General features: G+C 45.6%; 1 protein-coding gene across 1 annotated transcript in view; it reads right to left on the minus strand.

The window, feature by feature from the left end:
• LOC120059745 (sodium/calcium exchanger 3-like) overlaps positions 1 to 25,973 on the minus strand; it is a 54,934-nt gene that overhangs the window by 15,300 nt on the left and 13,661 nt on the right. Inside the window, exons 2-5 of the mRNA XM_039008800.1 lie at positions 10,303 to 10,320; positions 5,082 to 5,200; positions 1,934 to 2,033; positions 1,193 to 1,195 (exon numbers count right to left, since the gene is read on the minus strand). Of these exons, the coding sequence (XP_038864728.1) occupies positions 1,193 to 1,195; positions 1,934 to 2,033; positions 5,082 to 5,200; positions 10,303 to 10,320 (240 nt within the window). The remainder of the gene's footprint in view (positions 1 to 1,192; positions 1,196 to 1,933; positions 2,034 to 5,081; positions 5,201 to 10,302; positions 10,321 to 25,973) is intronic.

A 25,973-nucleotide genomic window follows, 5' to 3' on the forward strand; every position in this document is an offset into this window, starting at 1 on the left:
GAGGGCCTTCCAGGTGTTTACTGTGTGGAGAAGTTACAGAGATGTAGAGAGTATTGTGTGTGTGTGTGTGTGTGTGCGTGTGTGCGTGCGTGCGTGCGTGCGTGCGTGCGTGCGTGCGTGCGTGCGTGCGTGCGTGCGTGCGTGCGTGCGTGTGTGTGTGTGTACAGTACACTACACTACACTACAGCTGAGGGAGGAAACTGGGCGTCTTTCTCAATTAATCTTTCCTTGATTTGATTCCTCATATCCTCTTTCCTCGCCTCCTTCTCAAAATGAGATGTTTTCCTCCAATGTGTTTTGAGAAGGAGGGCGAGGAAAGAAGCATTGAGAAACAGCCAGAGTATCACTTCATGTTGCTCCGTAGAAGCTGGAGGAGCTCTGCCTACAGCAGAAATGGGTCACATGGTTTCAGACAGTCTGTCTAGGACCGTCTACAGGGCTGATTGGTAGCTCTTCACACAACAAAGATCCTATAGTCAGACTCAATGTCACTCAGACTTTGACAAAGTGACAAAACAACAATGTTTGCTGTGAGTGGGAAGATGGCCGTATACAGGAAACATATCCAACCTGTCTGTCTCTTTATGAAGCTAAACGCAAAGCTAAACAAAAAACAACTCAGGTAATAGTTTCTGATATGTAAAATCTAACTATTATGACTGGACGATCAACGATTAACGATCAAAGATCCACGTTTTTTTTGGTCACTGTATTGTATTTACCTAGCCTGATCCCTGTTTGTGCTAACATTCCAGACCGTTTCATGACGCGTGGCAAATATTGGAATGTTAGCAAAACAGTTCTGTTAACCAGGCTAGTATTTTACCATCTTCCTTTGAGTTATCTGACCACTAAATGGCGCCCCCTAGAGTGTGGCATGGGCGGTGCAGGAGCTGGTGTTTACCTGCGCTGACTGTGATGGGACCTGGTGTTTACCTGCGCTGACTGTGATGGGAGCTGGTGTTTACCTGCACTGACTGTGATGGGAGCTGGTGTTTACCTGCTCTGACTGTGATGGGAGCTGGTGTTTACCTGCACTGACTGTGATGGGAGCTGGTGTTTACCTGCGCTGACTGTGATGGGAGCTGGTGTTTACCTGCTCTGACTGTGATGGGAGCTGGTGTTTACCTGCTCTGACTGTGATGGGAGCTGGTGTTTACCTGCTCTGACTGTGATGGGAGCTGGTGTTTACCTGCTCTGACTGTGATGGGAGCTGGTGTTTACCTGCGCTGACTGTGATGGGAGCTGGTGTTTACCTGCGCTGACTGTGATGGGAGCTGGTGTTTACCTGCGCTGACTGTGATGGGACCTGGTGTTTACCTGCGCTGACTGTGATGGGAGCTGGTGTTTACCTGCGCTGACTGTGATGGGAGCTGGTGTTTACCTGCGCTGACTGTGATGGGAGCTGGTGTTTACCTGCGCTGACTGTGATGGGAGCTGGTGTTTACCTGTACTGACTGTGATGGGACCTGGTGTTTACCTGCACTGACTGTGATGGGAGCTGGTGTTTACCTGCGCTGACTGTGATGGGAGCTGGTGTTTACCTGTGCTGCCTGTGATGGGAGCTGGTGTTTACCTGCACTGACTGTGATGGGAGCTGGTGTTTACCTGCGCTGACTGTGATGGGAGCTGGTGTTTACCTGCGCTGACTGTGATGGGAGCTGGTGTTTACCTGCGCTGACTGTGATGGGAGCTGGTGTTTACCTGCACTGACTGTGATGGGAGCTGGTGTTTACCTGCACTGACTGTGATGGGAGCTGGTGTTTACCTGCACTGACTGTGATGGGAGCTGGTGTTTACCTGCGCTGACTGTGATGGGAGCTGGCGTTTACCTGCACTGACTGTGATGGGACCTGGTGTTTACCTGCGCTGACTGTGATGGTCTAGGAGCTGGTGTTTACCTGCACTGACTGTGATGGGACCTGGTGTTTACCTGCGCTGACTGTGATGGCCTCCATGAACTGTTGTCTCCAGGAGTTGGTGCCCACCACCAGCGCCAAATTCGTCTTCTTGATCAGCTTGTCCACCGTGTTCTGAGGGAAACACACAACATAGAAAGACAGAGTTTTAAACACACACACACACAAAAAAAACGATGTTTTAAGTGAGTAGGCAAGTCTGAAGCTGAAAATTGATATGAGCAGGGCACCACAAGGCCTACTTCACCCATCCTGCTCTACCAAGGTGTTCCAGCACCACAAGGCCTACTTCACCCATCCTGCTCTACCAAGGTGTTCCAGCACCACAAGGCCTACTTCACCCATCCTGCTCTACCAAGGTGTTCCAGCACCACAAGGCCTACTTCACCCATCCTGCTCTACCAAGGTGTTCCAGCACCACAAGGCCTACTTCACCCATCATGCTCTACCAAGGTTTTACAGCACACAGCTCTGACCTACTACAGAGTATTCTGTCAGAAACACAGAAAGAGAAGACACTCAGACTCAATGTCCCAAATACATTTTTGAATAATTTTAAATTTTAAATATTTGAATATATAAAACATACAACCTACTTGCAGTGAAGCCGCTCAACAACTACATCACATAAGTCCTCTGACAGACTCCCATCCAGAGCGACACACAGAAACAACCAGGGTCAACGCCCTGCTGAAGGGCACGTCGACAGATCTCCCACAAGGTCAAAAACGGGAAACTCGAACTAGCGACTTATCAGCCACAGGCCCAAGCTCCCAACCACCAGCACACCAGCCCTCCAAGAACCCCCCCCCCCCCCCCCCACAGTTCCCCAAGAGCTGCCCCTCAACTATCCGAGACCCCCACCAAAAGCCCCCCCCCTAGAAAAAAATTATAAATAATTCTCCACACCCAAGAACTCCCTCAAATGCACCAACAAGCAACAAAATTACCAAAAGAGAAAAACAAAGGAAAAAAAAGAAAAAACAAAAATCATAACAGCAAGTCCAACTGAATATGTTTGAGTTCATGCATAGCACTATTTACATGTGTGTACGTGTGTTTGTATGTTCATGTGTGTGCATTTGTTTTATTTTAATTTTGTTTCACCTTTATTTAAACTAGGCAAGAGCAAGAACAAATTCGTATTTATAATGACGGACGACGCTGGGCCAATTGTGCGCCGCTCTATGGGACTCCCAATTCACGGCTGGTTGTGATACAGCCCGAAATCGAACCAGGGTCTGTAGTGACGCCTCTAGCATTGAAATGCAGTGCCTTAGACCGCTGCGCCACTCGGAAGCCTCCATTTGAATGAGAGTGTGTGTATATGCATGTGCACAAACATCTGCACGGCATCAGCCTCAGGCAAACAGGCATTAGCTGTGACAACACTGCCCCTCAGTGTCATTCAAACGTACTTTTTGTTATGTTTTATTTTCACTTTTATCTTTGACCGTCATTCTATCCCAGCAACTCCACTCCCACTTGTCTCCAATTCCACATCCCAACCCTCAGCTTCCCTCAGCCCATCCCACCTATCTCTGCTGGCCACCCTCTTCGGAAATCTACTCACCATATATTTAAACTATGCTGTGATGTTTAACATACAATTTGAATTTATCTAATCAAAAATAATCCACAGATTGCGAGTTGAATACTTTACTAAGAGTATTAGTATATTAGTAATTGACTGACCCGGTCTCTCCAGATCTCCTAACAGTACTATTTCTAGGGTCAATTTTAGATACATTCTATGCATTTTCAGCCATTCCTGAACCTGAGACCAGAAACAGGCTACCTGAGGGCAATACCAAAATAAATGGTCTATCTATTCTGTGACCCATCATCCTTGGAAAAGAGCACACAGTGCCACCCACAGAACAGAAGCAGACCACCCCCGACCCCCCCGGATCCCATGGCCCCGGAGAGACCGGGACCCATCCTCTGAAAAGAGCACACAGCGCCACCCACAGAACAGAAGCAGATTAACAGCCAAATGCATTTCCATCGCCCTCACCTCCATTTGTATTATATATAGCTAAAAAAAAAATATATATATATATATATATAGATATCTGTGAATTTTACTCTGGCTGAACTCCAAGCTCCCCTTCGCCTCTGCTACCTCCTCACACAACTTTTCAAGTGTTGCATGGATTCCAGCAAGAGTACCAGCCTCTACTTCAACGGTAGGTGTCAGTAGATTAATCCGTCTCTCTTTTGTTTTGTCGGGTTAAAGTTATTTTGTGAGATAGCCGGATCTTTCCACGATGGAGTATCTTGTTCCTCTCGAGCGGGTTGATACTAGTTGATTTCCCTCGGGATCTCCTTAGTATCCAAGTTGGCTCAGAACTGCAAGCAGTTGTTTACAAATGTTTTAACGATGAGTCTTTCCCCACGACGACCCAAGATGCCTTTCCTTCGATACTCAACCACAGCGGCAGTGCTATTTGCAGTGTTAGCTCTCTCAACTTGAGGTGACACACTTTTTCCCTATATAGTGCACTACTTTTAACCAGAGCTGGCACCCTATTCCCTATATAGTGCGCTACTTTTAACCAGAGCTGGCACCCTATTCCCTATATAGTGCACTACTTTTTGGCCAGAGCTGGCACCCTATTCCCTATATAGTGCACTACTTTTAACCAGAGCTGGAACCCTATTCCCTATTATAGTGCACTACTTTTAACCAGAACTGGCACCCTATTCCCTATATAGTGCAGTACTTTTGGCCAGAGCCAAAATATAAGTAACAATAATAAAATATAAGGAATAGGGTGCCTTTTGGGACACATGCTCAGTCACAAACACAGTCCTATGAAGACTCAGAGGAGGTCGTTATCCGAATGAAGACATGCAGTTCACATGATTCACCACCTGGTGGCAGTGACATCAACTGAATTAAAACACACTTCAACCTAACATGATGGGTAGAGTGTTTCGCTGTGTGCAGTGTGTGTGTGTGTGGAGTGTGTGTGTGTTCGTGGGTGTGTTTGTGTGTGTGTGTGTATGTGTGTGGAGTGTGTGTGTGTGTGTGTGTGTGTGTGTGCTTGTGTGTGTGTGTGGAGTGTGTGTGTCTGTGTGTGTGTGTGGAGTGTGTGTGTGTGTGTGTGGAGTGTGTGTGTGTGTGGAGTGTGTGTGTGTGTATCTATTGTCCCGTACCTTGAACTCATAGGACTCCTCGATGATGACCTCCATTTTGGAGTGTTCCCCCAGCACTGGTTTCGCCATCTCTGCAATCCGCCTAGCTTCCTCTTCCTCTGACAACAACTTTGGGACATCTTTGGAGAGGAAAGGAGAGGAGAGACAGGGTGAAGGGAGGAGGGGAGACAGGGAGAGGAGAGGAGGGGGGAGGGGAGGAGTGGCGGAGGGGAGACAGGGAGAAGAGAGGAGGGGGGAGGGGAGGAGAGGAGGGGCGGAGGGGAGACAGGGAGAAGAAAGACAGGGAGAGTAGAGAGAGAGAGAGAGAGACAGAGAGAGAGAGACAGATCCTGGTCATAACACATCAAACCCCTCCCTCTGAAGTAGCGTATGGAAGTTATTTACATACAGCAACTCGTTGGTCAAACAAGCTACAACATTATCATCATACACTAGTGTTCCAGTGGGGTTAACAGTACATAGAGGGAAATGATTATGCTGTCTATTACAGAGACTACGACTGATCTCAGATGGCACCCTATTCTATTACAGAGACTACGACTGATCCCAGATGGCACCCTATTCTATTACAGAGACTACGACTGATCTCAGATGGCACCCTATTCTATTACAGAGACTACGACTGATCCCAGATGGCACCCTATTCTATTACAGAGACTACGACTGATCCCAGATGGCACCCTATTCTATTACAGAGACTACGACTGATCCAAGATGGCACCCTATTCTATTACAGAGACTACGACTGATCCCAGATGGCACCCTATTCTATTACAGAGACTACGACTGATCCCAGATGGCACCCTATTCTATTACAGAGACTACGACTGATCCCAGATGGCACCCTATTCTATTACAGAGACTACGACTGATCCCAGATGGCACCCTATTCTATTACAGAGACTACGACTGATCTCAGATGGCATCCTATTCTATTACAGAGACTACGACTGATCCCAGATGGCACCCTATTCTATTACAGAGACTACGACTGATCTCAGATGGCACCCTATTCTATTACAGAGACTACGACTGATCCCAGATGGCACCCTATTCTACTACAGAGACTACGACTGATCCCAGATGGCACCCTATTCTATTACAGAGACTACGACTGATCCCAGATGGCACCCTATTCTATTACAGAGACTACGACTGATCCCAGATGGCACCCTATTCTATTACAGAGACTACGACTGATCCCAGATGGCACCCTATTCTATTACAGAGACTACGACTGATCCCAGATGGCACCCTATTCTATTACAGAGACTACGACTGATCCCAGATGGCACCCTATTCTATTACAGAGACTACGACTGATCCCAGATGGCACCCTATTCTATTACAGAGACTACGACTGATCCCAGATGGCACCCTATTCTATTACAGAGACTACGACTGATCCCAGATGGCACCCTATTCTATTACAGAGACTACGACTGATCCCAGATGGCACCCTATTCTATTACAGAGACTACGACTGATCCCAGATGGCACCCTATTCTATTACAGAGACTACGACTGATCCCAGATGGCACCCTATTCTATTACAGAGACTACGACTGATCTCAGATGGCACCCTATTCTATTACAGAGACTACGACTGATCCCAGATGGCACCCTATTCTATTACAGAGACTACGACTGATCCCAGATGGCACCCTATTCTATTACAGAGACTACGACTGATCCAAGATGGCACCCTATTCTATTACAGAGACTACGACTGATCCAAGATGGCACCCTATTCTACTACAGAGACTACGACTGATCCCAGATGGCACCCTATTCTATTACAGAGACTACGACTGATCCCAGATGGCACCCTATTCTATTACAGAGACTACGACTGATCCCAGATGGCACCCTATTCTATTACAGAGACTACGACTGATCCCAGATGGCACCCTATTCTATTACAGAGACTACGACTGATCCCAGATGGCACCCTATTCTATTACAGAGACTACGACTGATCCCAGATGGCACCCTATTCTATTACAGAGACTACGACTGATCCCAGATGGCACCCTATTCTATTACAGAGACTACGACTGATCCCAGATGGCACCCTATTCTATTACAGAGACTACGACTGATCCCAGATGGCACCCTATTCTATTACAGAGACTACGACTGATCCCAGATGGCACCCTATTCTATTACAGAGACTACGACTGATCCCAGATGGCACCCTATTCTATTACAGAGACTACGACTGATCCCAGATGGCACCCTATTCTATTACAGAGACTACGACTGATCTCAGATGGCACCCTATTCTATTACAGAGACTACGACTGATCCCAGATGGCACCCTATTCTATTACAGAGACTACGACTGATCCCAGATGGCACCCTATTCTATTACAGAGACTACGACTGATCCAAGATGGCACCCTATTCTATTACAGAGACTACGACTGATCCAAGATGGCACCCTATTCTACTACAGAGACTACGACTGATCCCAGATGGCACCCTATTCTATTACAGAGACTACGACTGATCCCAGATGGCACCCTATTCTATTACAGAGACTACGACTGATCCCAGATGGCACCCTATTCTATTACAGAGACTACGACTGATCCAAGATGGCACCCTATTCTATTACAGAGACTACGACTGATCCCAGATGGCACCCTATTCTATTACAGAGACTACGACTGATCCCAGATGGCACCCTATTCTATTACAGAGACTACGACTGATCCCAGATGGCACCCTATTCTATTACAGAGACTACGACTGATCCCAGATGGCACCCTATTCTATTACAGAGACTACGACTGATCCAAGATGGCACCCTATTCTATTACAGAGACTACGACTGATCTCAGATGGCACCCTATTCTATTACAGAGACTACGACTGATCCCAGATGGCACCCTATTCTATTACAGAGACTACGACTGATCCCAGATGGCACCCTATTCTATTACAGAGACTACGACTGATCCAAGATGGCACCCTATTCTATTACAGAGACTACGACTGATCCAAGATGGCACCCTATTCTATTACAGAGACTACGACTGATCCCAGATGGCACCCTGTTCTATTACAGAGACTACGACTGATCCCAGATGGCACCCTATTCTATTACAGAGACTACGACTGATCCCAGATGGCACCCTATTCTATTACAGAGACTACGACTGATCCCAGATGGCACCCTATTCTATTACAGAGACTACGACTGATCCCAGATGGCATCCTATTCTATACATAATACATTATTGTTTCTACTGACCCTGATCAAATGTACTGTACTATATAGGGAATAGGATGTCATCTCTCCTCTCCTCTCATCGCTCTATCCTGTCCTCTCTCCTGTCATCTCTCTATCCTGTCCTCTCATCTCTCTATCCTGTCCTCTCTCCTGTCATCTCTCTATCCTGTCCTCTCATCTCTCTATCCTGTCCTCTCTCCTGTCATCTCTCTATCCTGTCCTCTCATCTCTCTATCCTGTCCTCTCTTCTCTTCTCTCCTCTCATCTCTCTATCCTGTCCTCTCTCCTCTCATCTCTCTATCCTGTCCTCTCTTCTCTACTCTCATCTCTCTATCCTGTCCTCTCTTCTCTACTCTCATCCCTCTATCCTGTCCTCTCTTCTCTCATCTCTCTATCCTGTCCTCTCTCCTCTCATCTCTCTATCCTGTCCTCTCTCCTCTCATCTCTCTATCCTGTCTTCTCTCCTCTCATCCCTCTATCATGTCCTCTATTCTCTCCTCTCATCCCTCTATCTTCTCCTCTGGTGCACACACACACACAGACAGACACAGACAGACACACACAAGACCAGACCAGACCAGACCAGACCAGACCAGACCAGACCAGACCAGACCAGACCAGACCGACAGACAGACCTACACACACACACACAAGTTATCCCGAGCAATTATCCACAGAGGACAGTACCCACATTAGCCCTGAAATGGCCCCCTCGTGTTTAACATGTGATAATTATCCACATATTTCCCTGTAGAACTCTTCCCCTGAACTTCATGGTATTTCCCTGCGCTGTGTGTGTAGTGTGTGTGTATGTGTGTGTGTGTGTGTGCGTGTAGTGTGTGTGTGTGCGCGTTTGTGTGTGTGTGTGTGCGTGTGTGTGTGTAGTGTGTGCGTGTAGTGTGTGCGTGTGCGTTTGTGTGTGTGCGTGTAGTGTGTGCGTGTGTGAGTGTGTGTGTACCACAGTATTCCCTGCACTATACATCACTGCATGATGCCATGGCATTCTTGACTCAACCAGATTTATTTTGGAATTCATCACCGTGGTAATTAACATTTTAATTTCTGAACTGCGTTTTTTATCTTGACGGTTATCAAGTGTTTGTTCCTTCCTCTTGACAGGAGAACCTCATTTATGGGTTTATGATTAATTAATCTACAGATTAGGCCATGAATCAATCATTAAGAGAGGGAAGGAAGGAGAGAGGGCAGAGACGAGAGGACGCTGTAACATTGGAAGGGAAAATACTCTGGGTTCTAAAATTCTCTTAAGTTGTCTTAACATTCTCTAACATTCTCTAAAATTCTCTTATGTGGTCTTAACGTTCTCTAACATTCTCTAACATTCTCTAACATTCTCTAACATTCTCTTATGTGGTCTTAATGTTCTATAACAATCTCTAACGTTCTCTAACATTATCTAGCATTCTATAACAATCTCTAACTCTCTGTAACATTCTCTAACATTTGCTAACATTCTCTAATGTTTGCTAACATTCTCTAAGATTATCTACCATTTTCGAACAATCTCTAACATTCTCTAACATTTTCCAACATTTTCTAACATTCTCTAATAATCGCTAACACTAACATTCTCTAACATTATCTAGCATTCTATAACAATCTCTAATGCTCTGTAACATTCTCTAACATTCTCTAACGTTTGCGAACATTCTCTAACGTTTGCGAACATTCTCTAAGATTCTCTATCATTTTCAAACAATCTCTAACATTATCTTATGTGGTCTTAACGTTCTCTAACATTCTCTAACATTATCTAGCATTCTATAACAATCTCTAACGCTCTGTAACATTCTCTAACGTTTACTAACATTCTCTAATGTTTCTAACATTTCCTAAGATTCTCTACCATTTTCAAACAATCTCTAATAATCGCTAACATTATCTTATGTTAGTACAGACACAAACAAGACCAGCATGCATCACTCCCAGGGAAGGACCCTCCAAACAGAGTATACAACTTACCTTCAGCTAGTAACAGTGCTTGGAAAGACAGAGCATGAGGGAGAGAGAGGGGAGAGGAGGAAGGGAGGACACAAGGAGCAGGGGAAAGGAAGGACATGAGAAAAGAGAGAGGGGAGAGGAGGAAGGGAGGAAGGGAGGACACAAGGAGCAGGGGAAAGGAAGGACATGAGAAAAGAGAGAGGGGAGAGGAGGAAGGGAGGAAGGGAGGACACAAGGAGCAGGGGAAAGGAAGGACATGAGAAAAGAGAGAGGGGAGAGGAGGAAGGGAGGAAGGGAGGACACAAGGAGCAGGGGAAAGGAAGGACATGAGAAAAGAGAGAGGGGAGAGGAGGAAGGGAGGAAGGGAGGACACAAGGAGCAGGGGAAAGGAAGGACATGAGAAAAGAGAGAGGGGAGAGGAGGAAGGGAGGAAGGGAGGACACAAGGAGCAGGGGAAAGGAAGGACATGAGAAAAGAGAGAGGGGAGAGGAGGAGAGTGTGTGAGAGTGTGAGTGTTTGTTTGTGAGTATGTGTGTTGAATATGCAGTTTGGTTGCGTGTTGTTGTTTGATATGAGATGGATAAAGCAGCCTCATTTCTGTGTCTAATAACCATTATATTTGCTATGGACCTGGTCAAAAGTAGCAGACTCCATTATCACATCTTCTTATATATATATTATTATATCGTTTTTTGTTATGAATAAGTCATCATATAGTCCTGCTCAAGGCTACTGGGCAACCAGGCTACTACAGTAGACTACTAGGCTACCAGGCTACTACAGTAGACTACTAGGCTACTGGGCTACCAGGCTACTACAGTAGACTACTAGGCTACTATAGGCTACCAGGCTACTACAGTAGACTACTAGGCTATGAGGCTACTAGGCTACTACAGTAGACTACTAGGCTACTATAGGCTACCAGGCTACTACAGTAGACTACTAGGCTATGAGGCTACTAGGCTACTACAGTAGACTACTAGGCTACTAGGCTACTACAGTAGACTACTAGGCTACTAGGCTACCAGGCTACTACAGTAGACTACTAGGCTACTACAGTAGACTACTAGGCTACTAGGCTACCAGGCAACTACAGTAGACTACTAGGCTACTAGGCTACCAGGCTACTACAGTAGACTACTAGGCTACTAGGCTACCAGGTTACTACAGTAGACTACTAGGCTACTATAGGCTACTAGGCTACCAGGCTACTACAGTAGACTACTAGGCTACTACAGTAGACTACTAGGCTACTAGGCTACCAGGTTACTACAGTAGACTACTAGGCTACCAGGCTACTACAGTAGACTACTAGGCTACTATAGGCTACTAGGCTACCAGGCTACTACAGTAGACTACTAGGCTACTAGGCTACTACAGTAGACTACTAGGCTACCAGGCTACTACAGTAGACTACTAGGCTACTAGGCTACCAGGCTACTACAGTAGACTACTAGGCTACCAGGCTACTACAGTAGACTACTAGGCTACCAGGCTACTACAGTAGACTACTAGGCTACTAGGCTACCAGGCTACTACAGTAGACTACTAGGCTACCAGGCTACCAGGCTACTACAGTAGACTACTAGGCTACTATAGGCTACTAGGCTACTAGGCTACCAGGCTACTACAGTAGACTACTAGGCTACTATAGGCTACTAGGCTACCAGGCTACTACAGTAGACTACTAGGCTAATATAGGCTACTAGGCTACTACAGTAGACTACTAGGCTACTATAGGCTACTAGGCTACTACAGTAGACTACTAGGCTACTACAGTAGACTACTAGGCTACCAGGCTACTACAGTAGACTACTAGGCTACTATAGGCTACTAGGCTACTAGGCTACTACAGTAGACTACTAGGCTACTATAGGCTACTAGGCTACTACAGTAGACTACTAGGCTACTATAGGCTACTAGGCTACCAGGCTTACTACAGTAGACTACTAGGCTACTATAGGCTACTAGACTACCAGGCTATGACAGTAGACTACTAGGCTACTATAGGCTACTAGGCTACTACAGTATGCTACTAGGCTACTAGGCTACCAGGCTACTACAGTATGCTACAAGGCTTCTACACACTACACACTATACACTACACACTACACACTAAACACTACACACTACACACTATACACTATACACTACACACTATACACTCTATTAAATTAACAACAAAGAATATGAAAAGTGCATCAGAAGTTTCTCAGATTCTTGTCACATCAAAATCAAAATGAACACCAATCAAACCTGAAAAATATTTTAACAATGTCAGGCTGAACGCAACCAATCTCATAAAACCTTCTCTGGATAATCCACTGCCTTTTACACTTATTCTCGGTCCTTGTGAAACTGTTCCCAGACCATGGGATGTATGTAGGAGAGCTGAACTAGGATCAGGTACCACGCTGTCCATATAATCTCATTATGATCTAGGATCAGGTCCCACGCTGTCCATATAATCTCATTCATTATGATCTAGGATCAGGTCCCACGCTGTCCATATAATCTCAATCATTATGATCTAGGATCAGGTCCCACGCTGTCCATATAATCTCATTCATTATGATCTAGGATCAGGTCCCACGCTGTACATATAATCTCATTCATTATGATCTAGGATCAGGTCCCACGCTGTCCATATAATCTCAATCATTATGATCTAGGATCAGGTCCCACTCTGTCCATATAATCTCATTCATTATGATCTAGGATCAAGTCCCACGCTGTCCATATAATCTCATTCATTATGATCTAGAATCAGGTCCCACACTGTCCATATAATCTCATTCATTATGATCTAGGATCAGGTCCCACGCTGTCCATATAATCTCATTATGATCTAGGATCAGGTCCCACGCTGTCCATATAATCTCATTCATTATGATCTAGGATCAGGTCCCACGCTGTCCATATAATCTCATTATGATCTAGGATCAGGTCCCACGCTGTCCATATAATCTCCTTCATTATGATCTAGGATCAGGTCCCACACTGTCCATATAATCTCATTCATTATGATCTAGGATCAAGTCCCACGCTGTCCATATAATCTCATTCATTATGATCTAGGATCAGGTCCCACGTTGTCCATATAATCTCATTATGATCTAGGATCAGGTCCCACGCTGTCCATATAATCTCATTATGATCTAGGATCAGGTCCCACGCTGTCCATATAATCTCATTATGATCTAACATCAGGTCCCACGCTGTCCATATAATCTCATTCATTATGATCAAGGATCAAGTCCCACACTGTCCATATAATCTCATTCATTATGATCTAGGATCAGGTCCCACGCTGTCCATATAATCTCATTCATTATGATCTAGGATCAGGTCCCACATTGTCCATATAATCTCATTCATTATGATCTAGGATCAAGTCCCACGCTGTCCATATAATCTCATTATGATCTAGGATCAGGTCCCACGCTGTCCATATAATCTCATTCATTATGATCTAGGATCAGGTCCCACGTTGTCCATATAATCTCATTCATTATGATCTAGGATCAAGTCCCACGCTGTCCATATAATCTCATTATGATCTAGGATCAGGTCCCACGCTGTCCATATAATCTCATTCATTATGATCTAGGCTCAGGTCCCACGCTGTCCATATAATCTCATTCATTATGATCTAGGCTCAGGTCCCACGCTGTCCATATAATCTCATTCATTATGATCTAGGATCAGGTCCCACGCTGTCCATATAATCTCATTCATTATGATCTAGGATCAGGTCCCAGGCTGTCCATATAATCTCATTCATTATGATCTAGGATCAGGTCCCACGCTGTCCATATAATCTCATTATGATCTAGGATCAGGTCCCACGCTGCCCATATAATCTCATTCATTATGATCTAGGATCAGGTCCCACGCTGTCCATATAATCTCATTATGATCTAGGATCAGGTCCCACGCTGTCCATATAATCTCATTCATTATGATCTAGGATCAGGTCCCACACTGTCCATATAATCTCATTCATTATGAACTAAAGGGGAAAACAGATCCTAGATCACCACTCCTGTTCTTACATGATTAGAGGGGGATCACTATTTAGCATGACAGGCCCATGACTCTGGCAGGCCTGGGTTAAGCAGACCATTGTGGCGTAGAGGGGGATCACTATTTAGCATGACAGGCCCATGACTCTGGCAGGCCTGGGTTAAGCAGACCATTGTGGCGTAGAGGGGGATCACTATTTAGCATGACAGGCCCATGACTCTGGCAGGCCTGGGTTAAGCAGGCCATTGTGGCGTAGAGGGGGATCACTATTTAGCATGACAGGCCCATGACTCTGGCAGGCCTGGGTTAAGCAGGCCATTGTGGCGTAGAGGGGGATCACTATTTAGCATGACGGACCCATGACTCTGGCAGGTCTGGGTTAAGCAGACCATTGTGGCGTAGAGGGGGATCACTATTTAGCATGACGGACCCATGACTCTGGCAGGCCTGGGTTAAGCAGACCATTGTGGCGTAGAGGGGGATCACTATTTAGCATGACGGACCCATGACTCTGGCAGGCCTGGGTTAAGCAGACCATTGTGGCGTAGAGGGGGATCACTATTTAGCATGACGGGCCCATGACTCTGGCAGGCCTGGGTTAAGCAGACCATTGTGGCGTAGAGGGGGATCACTATTTAGCATGACGGGCCCATGACTCTGGCAGGCCTGGGTTAAGCAGATCATTGTGGCGTAGAGGGGGATCACTATTTAGCATGACGGGCCCATGACTCTGGCAGGCCTGGGTTAAGCAGACCATTGTGGCGTAGAGGGGGATCACTATTTAGCATGACGGGCCCATGACTCTGGCAGGCCTGGGTTAAGCAGACCATCGTGGCGTAGAGGTCTTGGCGCCGTCACATCCCTAACTCTTCCCTGACTCTCTCGTCTGCCAACAGGTGAGGTGGAGGTGGAGTACTGCCTGCAGAGAGGCCAGCCCCCTCATCATTCACTCCCAGGGTTCCACTGCTCCTCCCAGGTGAACTGGGAACTGGGACAAGGGTATAGAGTATCTACACAGTACAGCTCTGAGGCCTCTTGGCTGGGGGGGGGGGGGGGGGGGGGGGGGTACAGCTGGCTGGGACAAGGGCACATCTCTACAGGCAGAGAGGGAGTGTTGAGAGAAAGTGTGTGGGTGTTAGGAGCTGCTCAATGAAAGAGGGATGTGTTTTCGATGGAAATAGCAGTACAGGTTGTGTACGTAGTGGTAGATTATCATCATCATTCCAAAGAACATGGAGATCCCGGATTAAACGACCACATTTACAGAGAGAGGGAAAGACACTCCAGGGCTATCCGTTCCAAACTTTAAATTGTATTTTAAATTGTATTAAATTGTATTAAATTGTATTTTTCCAAGCTCTAACATTTCGCCCGATTATTAAATTGGTTTAAGACATTACACTTACACTCCCTGGCTGAGAATACAGAGACAAATTGTGTTTCCTATTTCCTATTGGAAGAGATGGTCTCCACTGATATATCCCTTGATGCATCACATCTGGCCCGTGATTGGGTGTCTCATAATGTGGGGCGCAATTGGCCCAGCGTCGTCCGGGTTTGGGTCGCTGTAGGTCGTCATTGTAAATAAGAATTTGTTCTTAACTGACTTGCCTAGTTAAATAAAGGTTTAAATAAAATACATTTAAAAAAACTATGTAAACTACACTTTGTTCTATTACTGCTCACCACATCTCTATTTGGCACAACATTGAAAAACGATGCAACTGGGAAACGGAATGACACGCCCAGACAATATTTAACTATAACGCCCTGTGATTTGCAAGACGGCCTTTCACATCGCCCCCATGGTCCGAATGTGGTATCTGTATCCTTGGCGATATCATGGATACTAATGGTTTAAGGACATTCGTAAATGTCAAATTAATTTAAATGTAACTGAATCATTCTTTAACTGGACCAGAATATGGAAAAAAAATATGTCCTTTTGCATCCCATAATCCGAACCATCAATTTATTAATTTCAAATTTGTTCACAGACTTTATCTAAGTCACAAGAAACGTCTTGTAATGAAATTGTCCCCAACTTCCAAATGCTCTCTGAGTCCCCTAAATCACTCAGAGAGGATATGGGAGTGCCCTGCAGTTAAACGCTTTTGGGACAAAGTGAGAAAATGATTTTCAAAGAGCGTGAAGGTAAATATTAAATGATTCCATTATGTTACTTTATGATGATAGCCCCTTGAACCTCTCAATCAATGAGAGAAGACGACTGCTTGCTGCACATTTGTTTTGGGGGGGCTCTAAGATGGCTGCCACCTCACTCTCTCCCCTTCAACCAGTGGATACAGCTGCTGTCAGAAGTTATATCATTAGAATTATCGACAGCAAGAATCATTGGTGCTAGTTAAGAAACAATTGAGGCTTGGACGAATACATACTAAAGCCCCAAACACATTCAAACCAATTATCGATATTTAATTATACTTTCATTTCCATTCTTTGCTTTCAGGCCCACAGGGAAGGAGGGGGGGGGGGGGTTCTCTGGTTGTTGTGGGGGAGGAGGGGGGGTTCTCTGTTTGTTGTGGGGGAGGAGGGGGGGTTATCTGGTTGATGTGGGAGAAGAGGGGGGGGGGGGTTCTCTGGTTGTTGTGGGGGAGGAGGGGGGGTTATCTGGTTGATGTGGGAGAAGAGGGGGGGGGTTCTCTGGTTGTTGTGGGGAGGAAGGGGGGTTCTCTGGTTGTTGTGGGGGAGGAGGGGGGTTATCTGGTTGTTGTGGGAGAAGAGGGGGGGGGGGGTTCTCTGGTTGTTGTGGGAGAAGAGGGGGGGGGGGTTCTCTGGTTGTTGTGGGAGAAGAGGGGGGGGGGGTTCTCTGGTTGTTGTGGGAGAAGAGGGGGGGGGGTTCTCTGGTTGTTGTGGGGAGGAGGGGGGGTTCTCTGGTTGTTGTGGGAGAAGAGGGGGGGGGGTTCTCTGGTTGTTGTGGGAGAAGAGGGGGGGGGGGGTTCTCTGGTTGTTGTGGGAGAAGAAGGGGGGGTTCTCTGGTTGGTGTGGGAGAGGGGGGGGGGGTTCTCTGGTTGTTGTGGGGAGGAGGGGGGATTCTCTGGTTGTTGTGGGGAGGAAGGGGGATTGAGGTAAGGTAAGGGGAGACTCAGGGGATGGATGGGTGGGAGGGGGACAGGAAGCATGCTTTCTCCGGGTCGGGGTGGTGGCGGGGTCAGATGGAGATGCGGGAGGATGGGGCTAGACGGTGTGGGAAGGGGTGTCAAGTACCGGTTACCGGTTCAGATTAGTCCCAGTACCGGTTACCTTCAGATTAGTCCCAGTACCGGTTACCTTCAGATTAGTCCCAGTACCGGTTACCTTCAGATGAGTCCCAGTACCGGTTACCTTCAGATTAGTCCCAGTACTGGTTACCTTCAGATTAGTCCCAGTACCGGTTCAGATTAATACCAGTACCGGTTACCTTCAGATTAGTCCCAGTACCGGTTCAGATTAGTCTCAGTACCGGTTACCTTCAGATTAGTCCCAGTACCGGTTACCATCAGATTAGTCTCAGTACCGGTTACCTTCAGATTAGTCCCAGTACCGGTTACCTTCAGATTAGTCTCAGTACCGGTTACCTTCAGATTAGTCTCAGTACCGGTTACCTTCAGATTAGTCCCAGTACCGGTTACCATCAGATTAGTCTCAGTACCGGTTACCTTCAGATTAGTCCCAGTATCGGTTACCTTCAGATTAGTGTCAGTACCGGTTACCATCAGATTAGTCTCAGTACCGGTTACCTTCAGATTAGTCCCAGTACCGGTTAACTTCAGATTAGTCCCAGTACCGGTTACCTTCAGATTAGTCCCAGTACCGGTTACCTTCAGATTAGTCCCAGTACCGGTTACCTTCAGATTAGTCCCAGTACCGGTTACCTTCAGATTAGTCCCAGTACCGGTTACCTTCAGATTAGTCCCAGTACCGATTACCTTCAGATTAGTCCCAGTACCGGGTACCTTCAGATTAGTGTCAGTACCAGTTACCTTCAGATTAGTCTCAGTACCGGTTACCTTCAGATTAGTCTCAGTACCGGTTACCTTCAGATTAGTCTCAGTACCGGTTACCATCAGATTAGTCTCAGTACCGGTTACCATCAGATTAGTCCCAGCACCGGTTACCTTCAGATTAGTCCCAGTACCGGTTACCTTCAGATTAGTCTCAGTACCGGTTACCTTCAGATTAGTCTCAGTACCGGTTACCTTCAGATTAGTCCCAGTACCGGTTACCTTCAGATTAGTGTCAGTACCGGTTACCTTCAGATGAGTCCCAGTACCGGTTACCTTCAGATTAGTCCCAGTACCGGTTACCTTCAGATTAGTCTCAGTACCGGTTACCTTCAGATTAGTCTCAGTATCGGTTACCTTCAGATTAGTCCCAGTACCGGTTACCTTCAGATTAGTGTCAGTACCGGTTACCTTCAGATTAGTCCCAGTACCGGTTACCTTCAGATTAGTCCCAGTACCGGTTACCTTCAGATGAGTCTCAGTACCGGTTACCTTCAGATTAGTCTCAGTACCGGTTACCTTCAGATTAGTCCCAGTACCGGTTACCTTCAGATTAGTCCCAGTACCGGTTACCTTCAGATTAGTCCCAGTACCGGTTACCTTCAGATTAGTCCCAGTACCGGTTACCTTCAGATTAGTCCCAGTACCGGTTACCTTCAGATTAGTCTCAGTACTGGTTACCTTCAGATTAGTCCCAGTACCGGTTACCTTCAGATTAGTCCCAGTACCGCTTACCATCAGATTAGTCCCAGTACCGGTTACCTTCAGATTAGTCCCAGTACCGGTTACCTTCAGATTAGTCTCAGTACCGGTTACCTTCAGATTAGTCCCAGTACCGGTTACCTTCAGATTAGTCTCAGTACCGGTTACCTTCAGATTAGTCCCAGTACCGGTTACCTTCAGATTAGTCCCAGTACCGGTTACCTTCAGATTAATACCAGTACCGGTTACCTTCAGATTAGTCCCAGTACCGGTTACCTTCAGATGAGTCCCAGTACCGGTTACCTTCAGATTAGTCCCAGTACCGGTTACCTTCAGATTATTCCCAGTACCGGTTACCTTCAGATGAGTCCCAGTACCGGTTACCATCAGATTAGTCCCAGTACCGGTTACCTTCAGATTAGTCCCAGTACCGGTTACCATCAGATTAGTCCCAGTACCGGTTACCTTCAGATTAGTCCCAGTACCGGTTACCTTCAGATTAGTCTCAGTACCGGTTAACTTCAGATTAGTCCCAGTACCGGTTACCTTCAGATTAGTCCCAGTACCGGTTACCTTCAGATTAGTCCCAGTACCGGTTACCTTCAGATTAGTCCCAGTACCGGTTACCTTCAGATTAGTCCCAGTACCGGTTACCTTCAGATTAGTCCCAGTACCGGTTACCTTCAGATTAGTCCCAGTACCGGTTCAGATTAATACCAGTACCGGTTACCTTCAGATTAGTCCCAGTACCGGTTCAGATTAGTCTCAGTACCGGTTACCTTCAAATTAGTCTCAGTACCGGTTACCTTCAGATTAGTCCCAGTACCGGTTACCTTCAGATTAGTCCCAGTACCGGTTACCTTCAAATGAGTCCCAGTACCGGTTACCTTCAGATTAGTCTCAGTACCGGTTACCTTCAGATTAGTCCCAGTACCGGTTACCTTCAGATTAGTCCCAGTACCGGTTACCTTCAAATGAGTCCCAGTACCGGTTACCTTCAGATTAGTCCCAGTACCGGTTACCTTCAGATTAGTCCCAGTACCGGTTACCTTCAGATTAGTCCCAGTACTGGTTACCTTCAGATTAGTCCCAGTACCGGTTACCTTCAGATTAGTCCCAGTACCGGTTACCTTCAGATTAGTCCCAGTACCGGTTACCTTCAGATTAGTCCCAGTACCGGTTACCTTCAGATGAGTCCCAGTACCGGTTACCTTCAGATTAGTCTCAGTACCGGTTACCTTCAGATGAGTCCCAGTACCGGTTACCATCAGATTAGTCCCAGTACCGGTTACCTTCAGATTAGTCCCAGTACCGGTTACCTTCAGATTAGTCCCAGTACCGGTTACCTTCAGATTAGTCCCAGTACCGGTTACCTTCAGATGAGTCCCAGTACCGGTTACCATCAGATTAGTCCCAGTACCGGTTACCTTCAGATTAGTCTCAGTACCGGTTACCTTCAGATTAGTCCCAGTACCGGTTACCTTCAGATTAGTCCCAGTACCGGTTACCTTCAGATTAGTCCCAGTACCGGTTACCTTCAGATTAGTCCCAGTACCGGTTACCTTCAGATGAGTCCCAGTACCGGTTACCTTCAGATTAGTCTCAGTACCGGTTACCTTCAGATGAGTCCCAGTACCGGTTACCATCAGATTAGTCCCAGTACCGGTTACCTTCAGATTAGTCCCAGTACCGGTTACCTTCAGATTAGTCCCAGTACCGGTTACCTTCAGATTAGTCCCAGTACCGGTTACCTTCAGATGAGTCCCAGTACCGGTTACCATCAGATTAGTCCCAGTACCGGTTACCTTCAGATTAGTCTCAGTACCGGTTACCTTCAGATTAGTCCCAGTACCGGTTACCTTCAGATTAGTCCCAGTACCGGTTACCATCAGATTAGTCTCAGTACCGGTTACCTTCAGATTAGTCCCAGTACCGGTTACCTTCAGATTAGTCCCAGTACCGGTTACCTTCAGATTAGTCCCAGTACCGGTTACCTTCAGATTAGTCCCAGTACCGGTTACCTTCAGATTAGTCCCAGTACCGGTTACCTTCAGATTAGTCCCAGTACCGGTTACCTTCAGATTAGTCCCAGTACCGATTACCTTCAGATTAGTCCCAGTACCGGGTACCTTCAGATTAGTGTCAGTACCAGTTACCTTCAGATTAGTCTCAGTACCGGTTACCTTCAGATTAGTCTCAGTACCGTTTACCTTCAGATTAGTCTCAGTACCGGTTACCATCAGATTAGTCTCAGTACCGGTTACCTTCAGATTAGTCCCAGTACCGGTTACCTTCAGATTAGTCCCAGTACCGGTTACCTTCAAATGAGTCCCAGTACCGGTTACCTTCAGATTAGTCCCAGTACCGGTTACCTTCAGATTAGTCCCGTGACACTTGTGAGTCAGATTAGTCCGGTGACACGTGTGAGTCAGATGAGTCCCGTGACACTTGTGAGTCAGATGAGTCCCGTGACACTTGTGAGTCAGATTAGTCCCGTGACACTTGTGAGTCAGATTAGTCCCGTGACACTTGATTTTGTGAGTAGACCAATTTTGGGATGTCTCATGGTCTGACAAACAGCGCTCTCGCTCTGTCACCGGTCACCACGGATGCGGACGTGCAACATCGGCAGATGAGGTGGATTGAGACCCTCCAGATATCTCTAGTTTAAACTGACAGATTTCGTTGGGGATTTTTTTAAATGATGCACCCATGTGTCAATCGACTCTATGGGGTTCTAACCAAAATATCAGAGACAAAATGATCAGCTGGCCCTTTAAGGACGGGAGGTTACTGTGGTAACGGGGCCACTGGAGTCCTGTCGTGTGTGTGTGTGCGTGTGTGTGCGTGTGTGTGCGTGCGTGCGTGCGTGCGTGTGTGTGTGTGCGCGTGCGTGTGTGTGTGTGTGTGTGCGTGTGTGTGTGTGTGTGTGTGCGTGTGTGTGCGTGCGTGCGAGAGATTAGGGTGTTTCTTCGCTATCAGCTGAAGCAGCAGACTCAAACTAATGTTTAAAAACAACCGAGCTTGTGAACAAAACAATGTAAATAGCCAAGAAACACAAGAAACACAAGTCTCACTTTGTAGACTGTCGAGTAAATTAGACCCGTTTATATGCGCCTCCAAAAAAATGAATCTATCAACATTTCACTCAAAACGCACAGCGTCCCGACAGGCAGTGTTGCTGTGGGATCTAGGATTCCTGTTTCTCTCTGTGTAATTAGCAGCTATGAAACAAAACAGCAGAAACACTTTGGAAAAACAGCTACTGCAGCAGTTTTATAATCCTAACTTGAACATGTGCTCATACTTGATTTTTGAACTATTTTTTTTTTTTTTCCGCTAATGTAATGCTCTCACTGTAGAGCCCTGCAAAACAATGTTCCCTCAACATGTGCAAATTGTAGATCTTGTGAGCTGAAACTTGAACGTTTGTCAGAATTTTTGTGCAATTTTGTGTACAGTTTTAGACACTAGCCCGTAGGCTATTATGGCTGTTGGAGCCTACCAACAAAACAAATGGTGCAAATCAAATCAAATAAAACAGGTGTAGTAGACCTTACAGTGAAATGCTTACTTACAGGTTCTAACCAATAGTGCAAAAAAGGTATTAGGTGAACAATAGGTAAGTTTATTTATTTTATTTAACCTTTATTTAACTGGGCAAGTCAGTTAAGAACAAATTCTTATTTTACAGTGACGGCCTACCCCGCCCAAACTCTAACCTGGACGATGCTGGGCCAATTGTGCGCCGCCCTATGGGACTCCCAATCACGGCCAGTAGTGATACAGCCTGGAATCGAACCAGGGTCTGTAGTGACACCTCTAGCACTCGGGAGCCCGAACTTAATTGGAGTCCACCTGTGGTAAATTCAATTGATTGGGCATGATTTGGGAAGGCACACATCTGTCTATATAAGGTCTCACAGTTGACAGTGCATGTCAGAGCAAAAACCAAGCCGTGAGGTCGAAGGAATTGTCCGTAGCGCTCCGAGACGGGACTGTGTCGAGGCACAGATCTGGGGAAGGGTACCAAAAAATGAAGGTCCCCAAGAACACAGTGGCCGCCATCATTCTTAAATGGAAGAAGTTTGAAACTACCAAGACTCTTCCTAGAGATGAATGGAGCAAAGTACAGAGAGATCCTTGATGAAAACCTGCTCTGGGGTGCTAAGGACCTCTCAGACTGGGGCAAAGGTTCACCTTCCAACAGGACAACGACCCTAAGTACACAGCCAAGACAATGCAGGGGTGGCTTCGAGACAAGTCTCTGAAGGTCCTTGAGTGGCCCAGCCAGAGGCCGGACTTAAACCCGATCGAACCTCTCTGGAAAGACCTGAAATTAGCTGTGCAGCGATGCTCCCCATCCAACCTGACAGACCTTGAGAGGATCTGCACAGAAGAATGGGCGTGCCAATTAAAGGGGTTCCAAGCTTGTTGCGTCATACCCAAGAAGACTTGAGGCTGTAATCGCTGTCAAAGGTGCTTCAACAAAGTACTGAGTAAAGGGTCTGAATGCTTATGTAAATGTGATATTTCATTAATTAATTTGATTTTTTATTTTGTAAATGCTTTATCATTATGGGGTATGTATGTGTGTGTAGATTGATGAGAAAAACAACAACAATTTAATCAATTTTAGAATAAGGGTGTCACGCCCTGAACATAGTAAGCTGTTTTTTCTCTGTGTTGGTTGGGGTGTGATAGTGACTTGGGTGGGTCATCTAGGTGTATTTGTATGTCTATGGTGGCCTGATATGGTTCCCAATCAGAGACAGCTGTTTATCGTTGTCTCTGATTGGGGATCATATTTAGGCAGCCATTTCCCTTTTGTGTTTGTGGGATCTTGTCTATGTGTAGTTGCCTGTCTGCACTATTTGTATAGCGTCACGTTTCGTTCGTTGATTTTGTTGTTTTTGTTAAGTGTTCATTCATTAAAAGAGAATGTACACATACCACACTGAGCCTTGGTCTCACTCATACGACGATCGTGACAAAGGGTGCATATATGTATATATGTTTTGTTAAGGGATAGATCAGCTTTAATATTGCAGATAAATTGTGGTTTCCATCAATGTAATGCTTGAACCATTTCCAATCCCCCATACATATATTTAGTAAATATATAAAATATATAGATTGTTTTAGACATTTCCCTTTATTATTGTCCCCTAACCCTGCCACCCCTAATTAGAGTGAACAAATGGACAACAACACTTAGGCTTCTACTTCCAGATTAAACATACTATATATATATATTTTACAGACACAATTTAGTCTCACCCTTCAGCTCCCCTCAACCCCCTCCCATCTATCTCTGAAGACCATCCAGTTTTGATTTCTATTCACCATATATTTATTCAACTGTGCTGTGATGTTTCACAACAGTTCTGAACCTTTCTAGTCTCACAATTTCTACATATTGTAAATTAAAGATAAATGTTTTTGATAGGAGTATTATTATTATTATTTTATTGATCGATTGACTATGACTTTTTAAATCCCCCAGTATTGCTATCTGCAGAGTTAGCTTCAGGTAAATGTTGCAATTCTTCAGCCATTCCTGAACCTGCGACCAAAAACAAGCTACATATGGACAGTACCAAAACAAATCTGTAATTCGCAGCAAAATCTGCAGAGCTGGGATGATTTGTATCCCCCATATATATAACATTCTATTGGTTACAAGAATTTCGTATTATAATTTAAATTGAAAAATGTGTATGTTTTGAATTACGAGTCTTTTTGTGTATCAGTTCATAAACCATGTGACATGGAATCGGTACATTGAAGAAATATATTCCCAACTATTTTACAATCTACAGGGCACAGCTGTCAATTTATTGGTCCTGAAATGAAACTGGTATACTTTTTCATTCATCACAACTTTCTTTAACTAATTTTGGTATTTAATGAATTCATATTCATTATATAAATAATTTTGTGTGGCTTGCCATTCCAAATCAAATTGAATAATTTTCCTCATATAATTTAAAAAACAAGAGATGATCCACGGGCATACTGCCTGTATTGTAAGGCTGATTTCTATGCCAAACTTAGTGATGTAAAAAAACACATAACAACTCAAAAACATACTCAAAAGGCAAAGCCTTATAACAGTTCCACCCAAAACAAGCTGCCATTTATGGTTAAAAAGATTTACTCTGCAAAAAAGTCTGAGGCCACCATGGCATTAGCTATCGCTGAACACTGTTCCATGCTGGCATGTGATCACATTGGAGAAGCATGTAGAGCTGCTTTCTCAGACTCCACTGCTGCTACCCACTTCAAAATGCACAGGACAAAGAGCACAGAAATGATTAATGGTGTTCTAGCACCATACTTTCTGAAAAAGTTGGTCGCAGATGTGGGTGACCAGCGTTTCAGCCTCCTCCTCGATGAGTCCACGGATGTGTTTCTAAGTACCTGGGGGTTGTGATAAGGTACTTTAGTGACACCAAGCAGACAATTGTATCAACATTTCTGGGGCTTGTTGAGTTGGAGGGAGGAGATGCCAAATCTATAGCCCTGTGCTGTTGTGGCTTTCCTCAAGAAGTGTTGTCTTAAAAAAGAGAAACTCCTGGGGATAGGGACTGACAATGCCTCTGTTATGACGGGGATTAACAATGGGGTCCATAAAGTGCTGAAGGAGGAGTATGGCCTCAAATATCTGGTTCTTATTCGCTGTGTGTGCCACTCTCTGCAGCTTGCTGTAAGTCATGCTTCCAATGACACCATCCCCTGTAGTGTGGAGTACTTGGTACGAGAGGCTTAGAACTGGTTTTCAGTGCCTCCAAAGCGCAGGGAGGCCTACAAGGCCATATATGAGACCATCAAGTGTGGGGAGAAACCTTTACAGATAACCAAGGTGTGTGCCACACGTTGGCTCTCCATTGAACCCGCGGTTTCACGCATTTTGGACCAGCGGGAGGAGCTTAGGCTGCATTTCACAGTCACCAAGTC

Source organism: Salvelinus namaycush, chromosome 15, assembly GCF_016432855.1.
Source record: "Salvelinus namaycush isolate Seneca chromosome 15, SaNama_1.0, whole genome shotgun sequence".
Classification (NCBI taxonomy): Eukaryota; Metazoa; Chordata; class Actinopteri; order Salmoniformes; family Salmonidae; genus Salvelinus; species Salvelinus namaycush.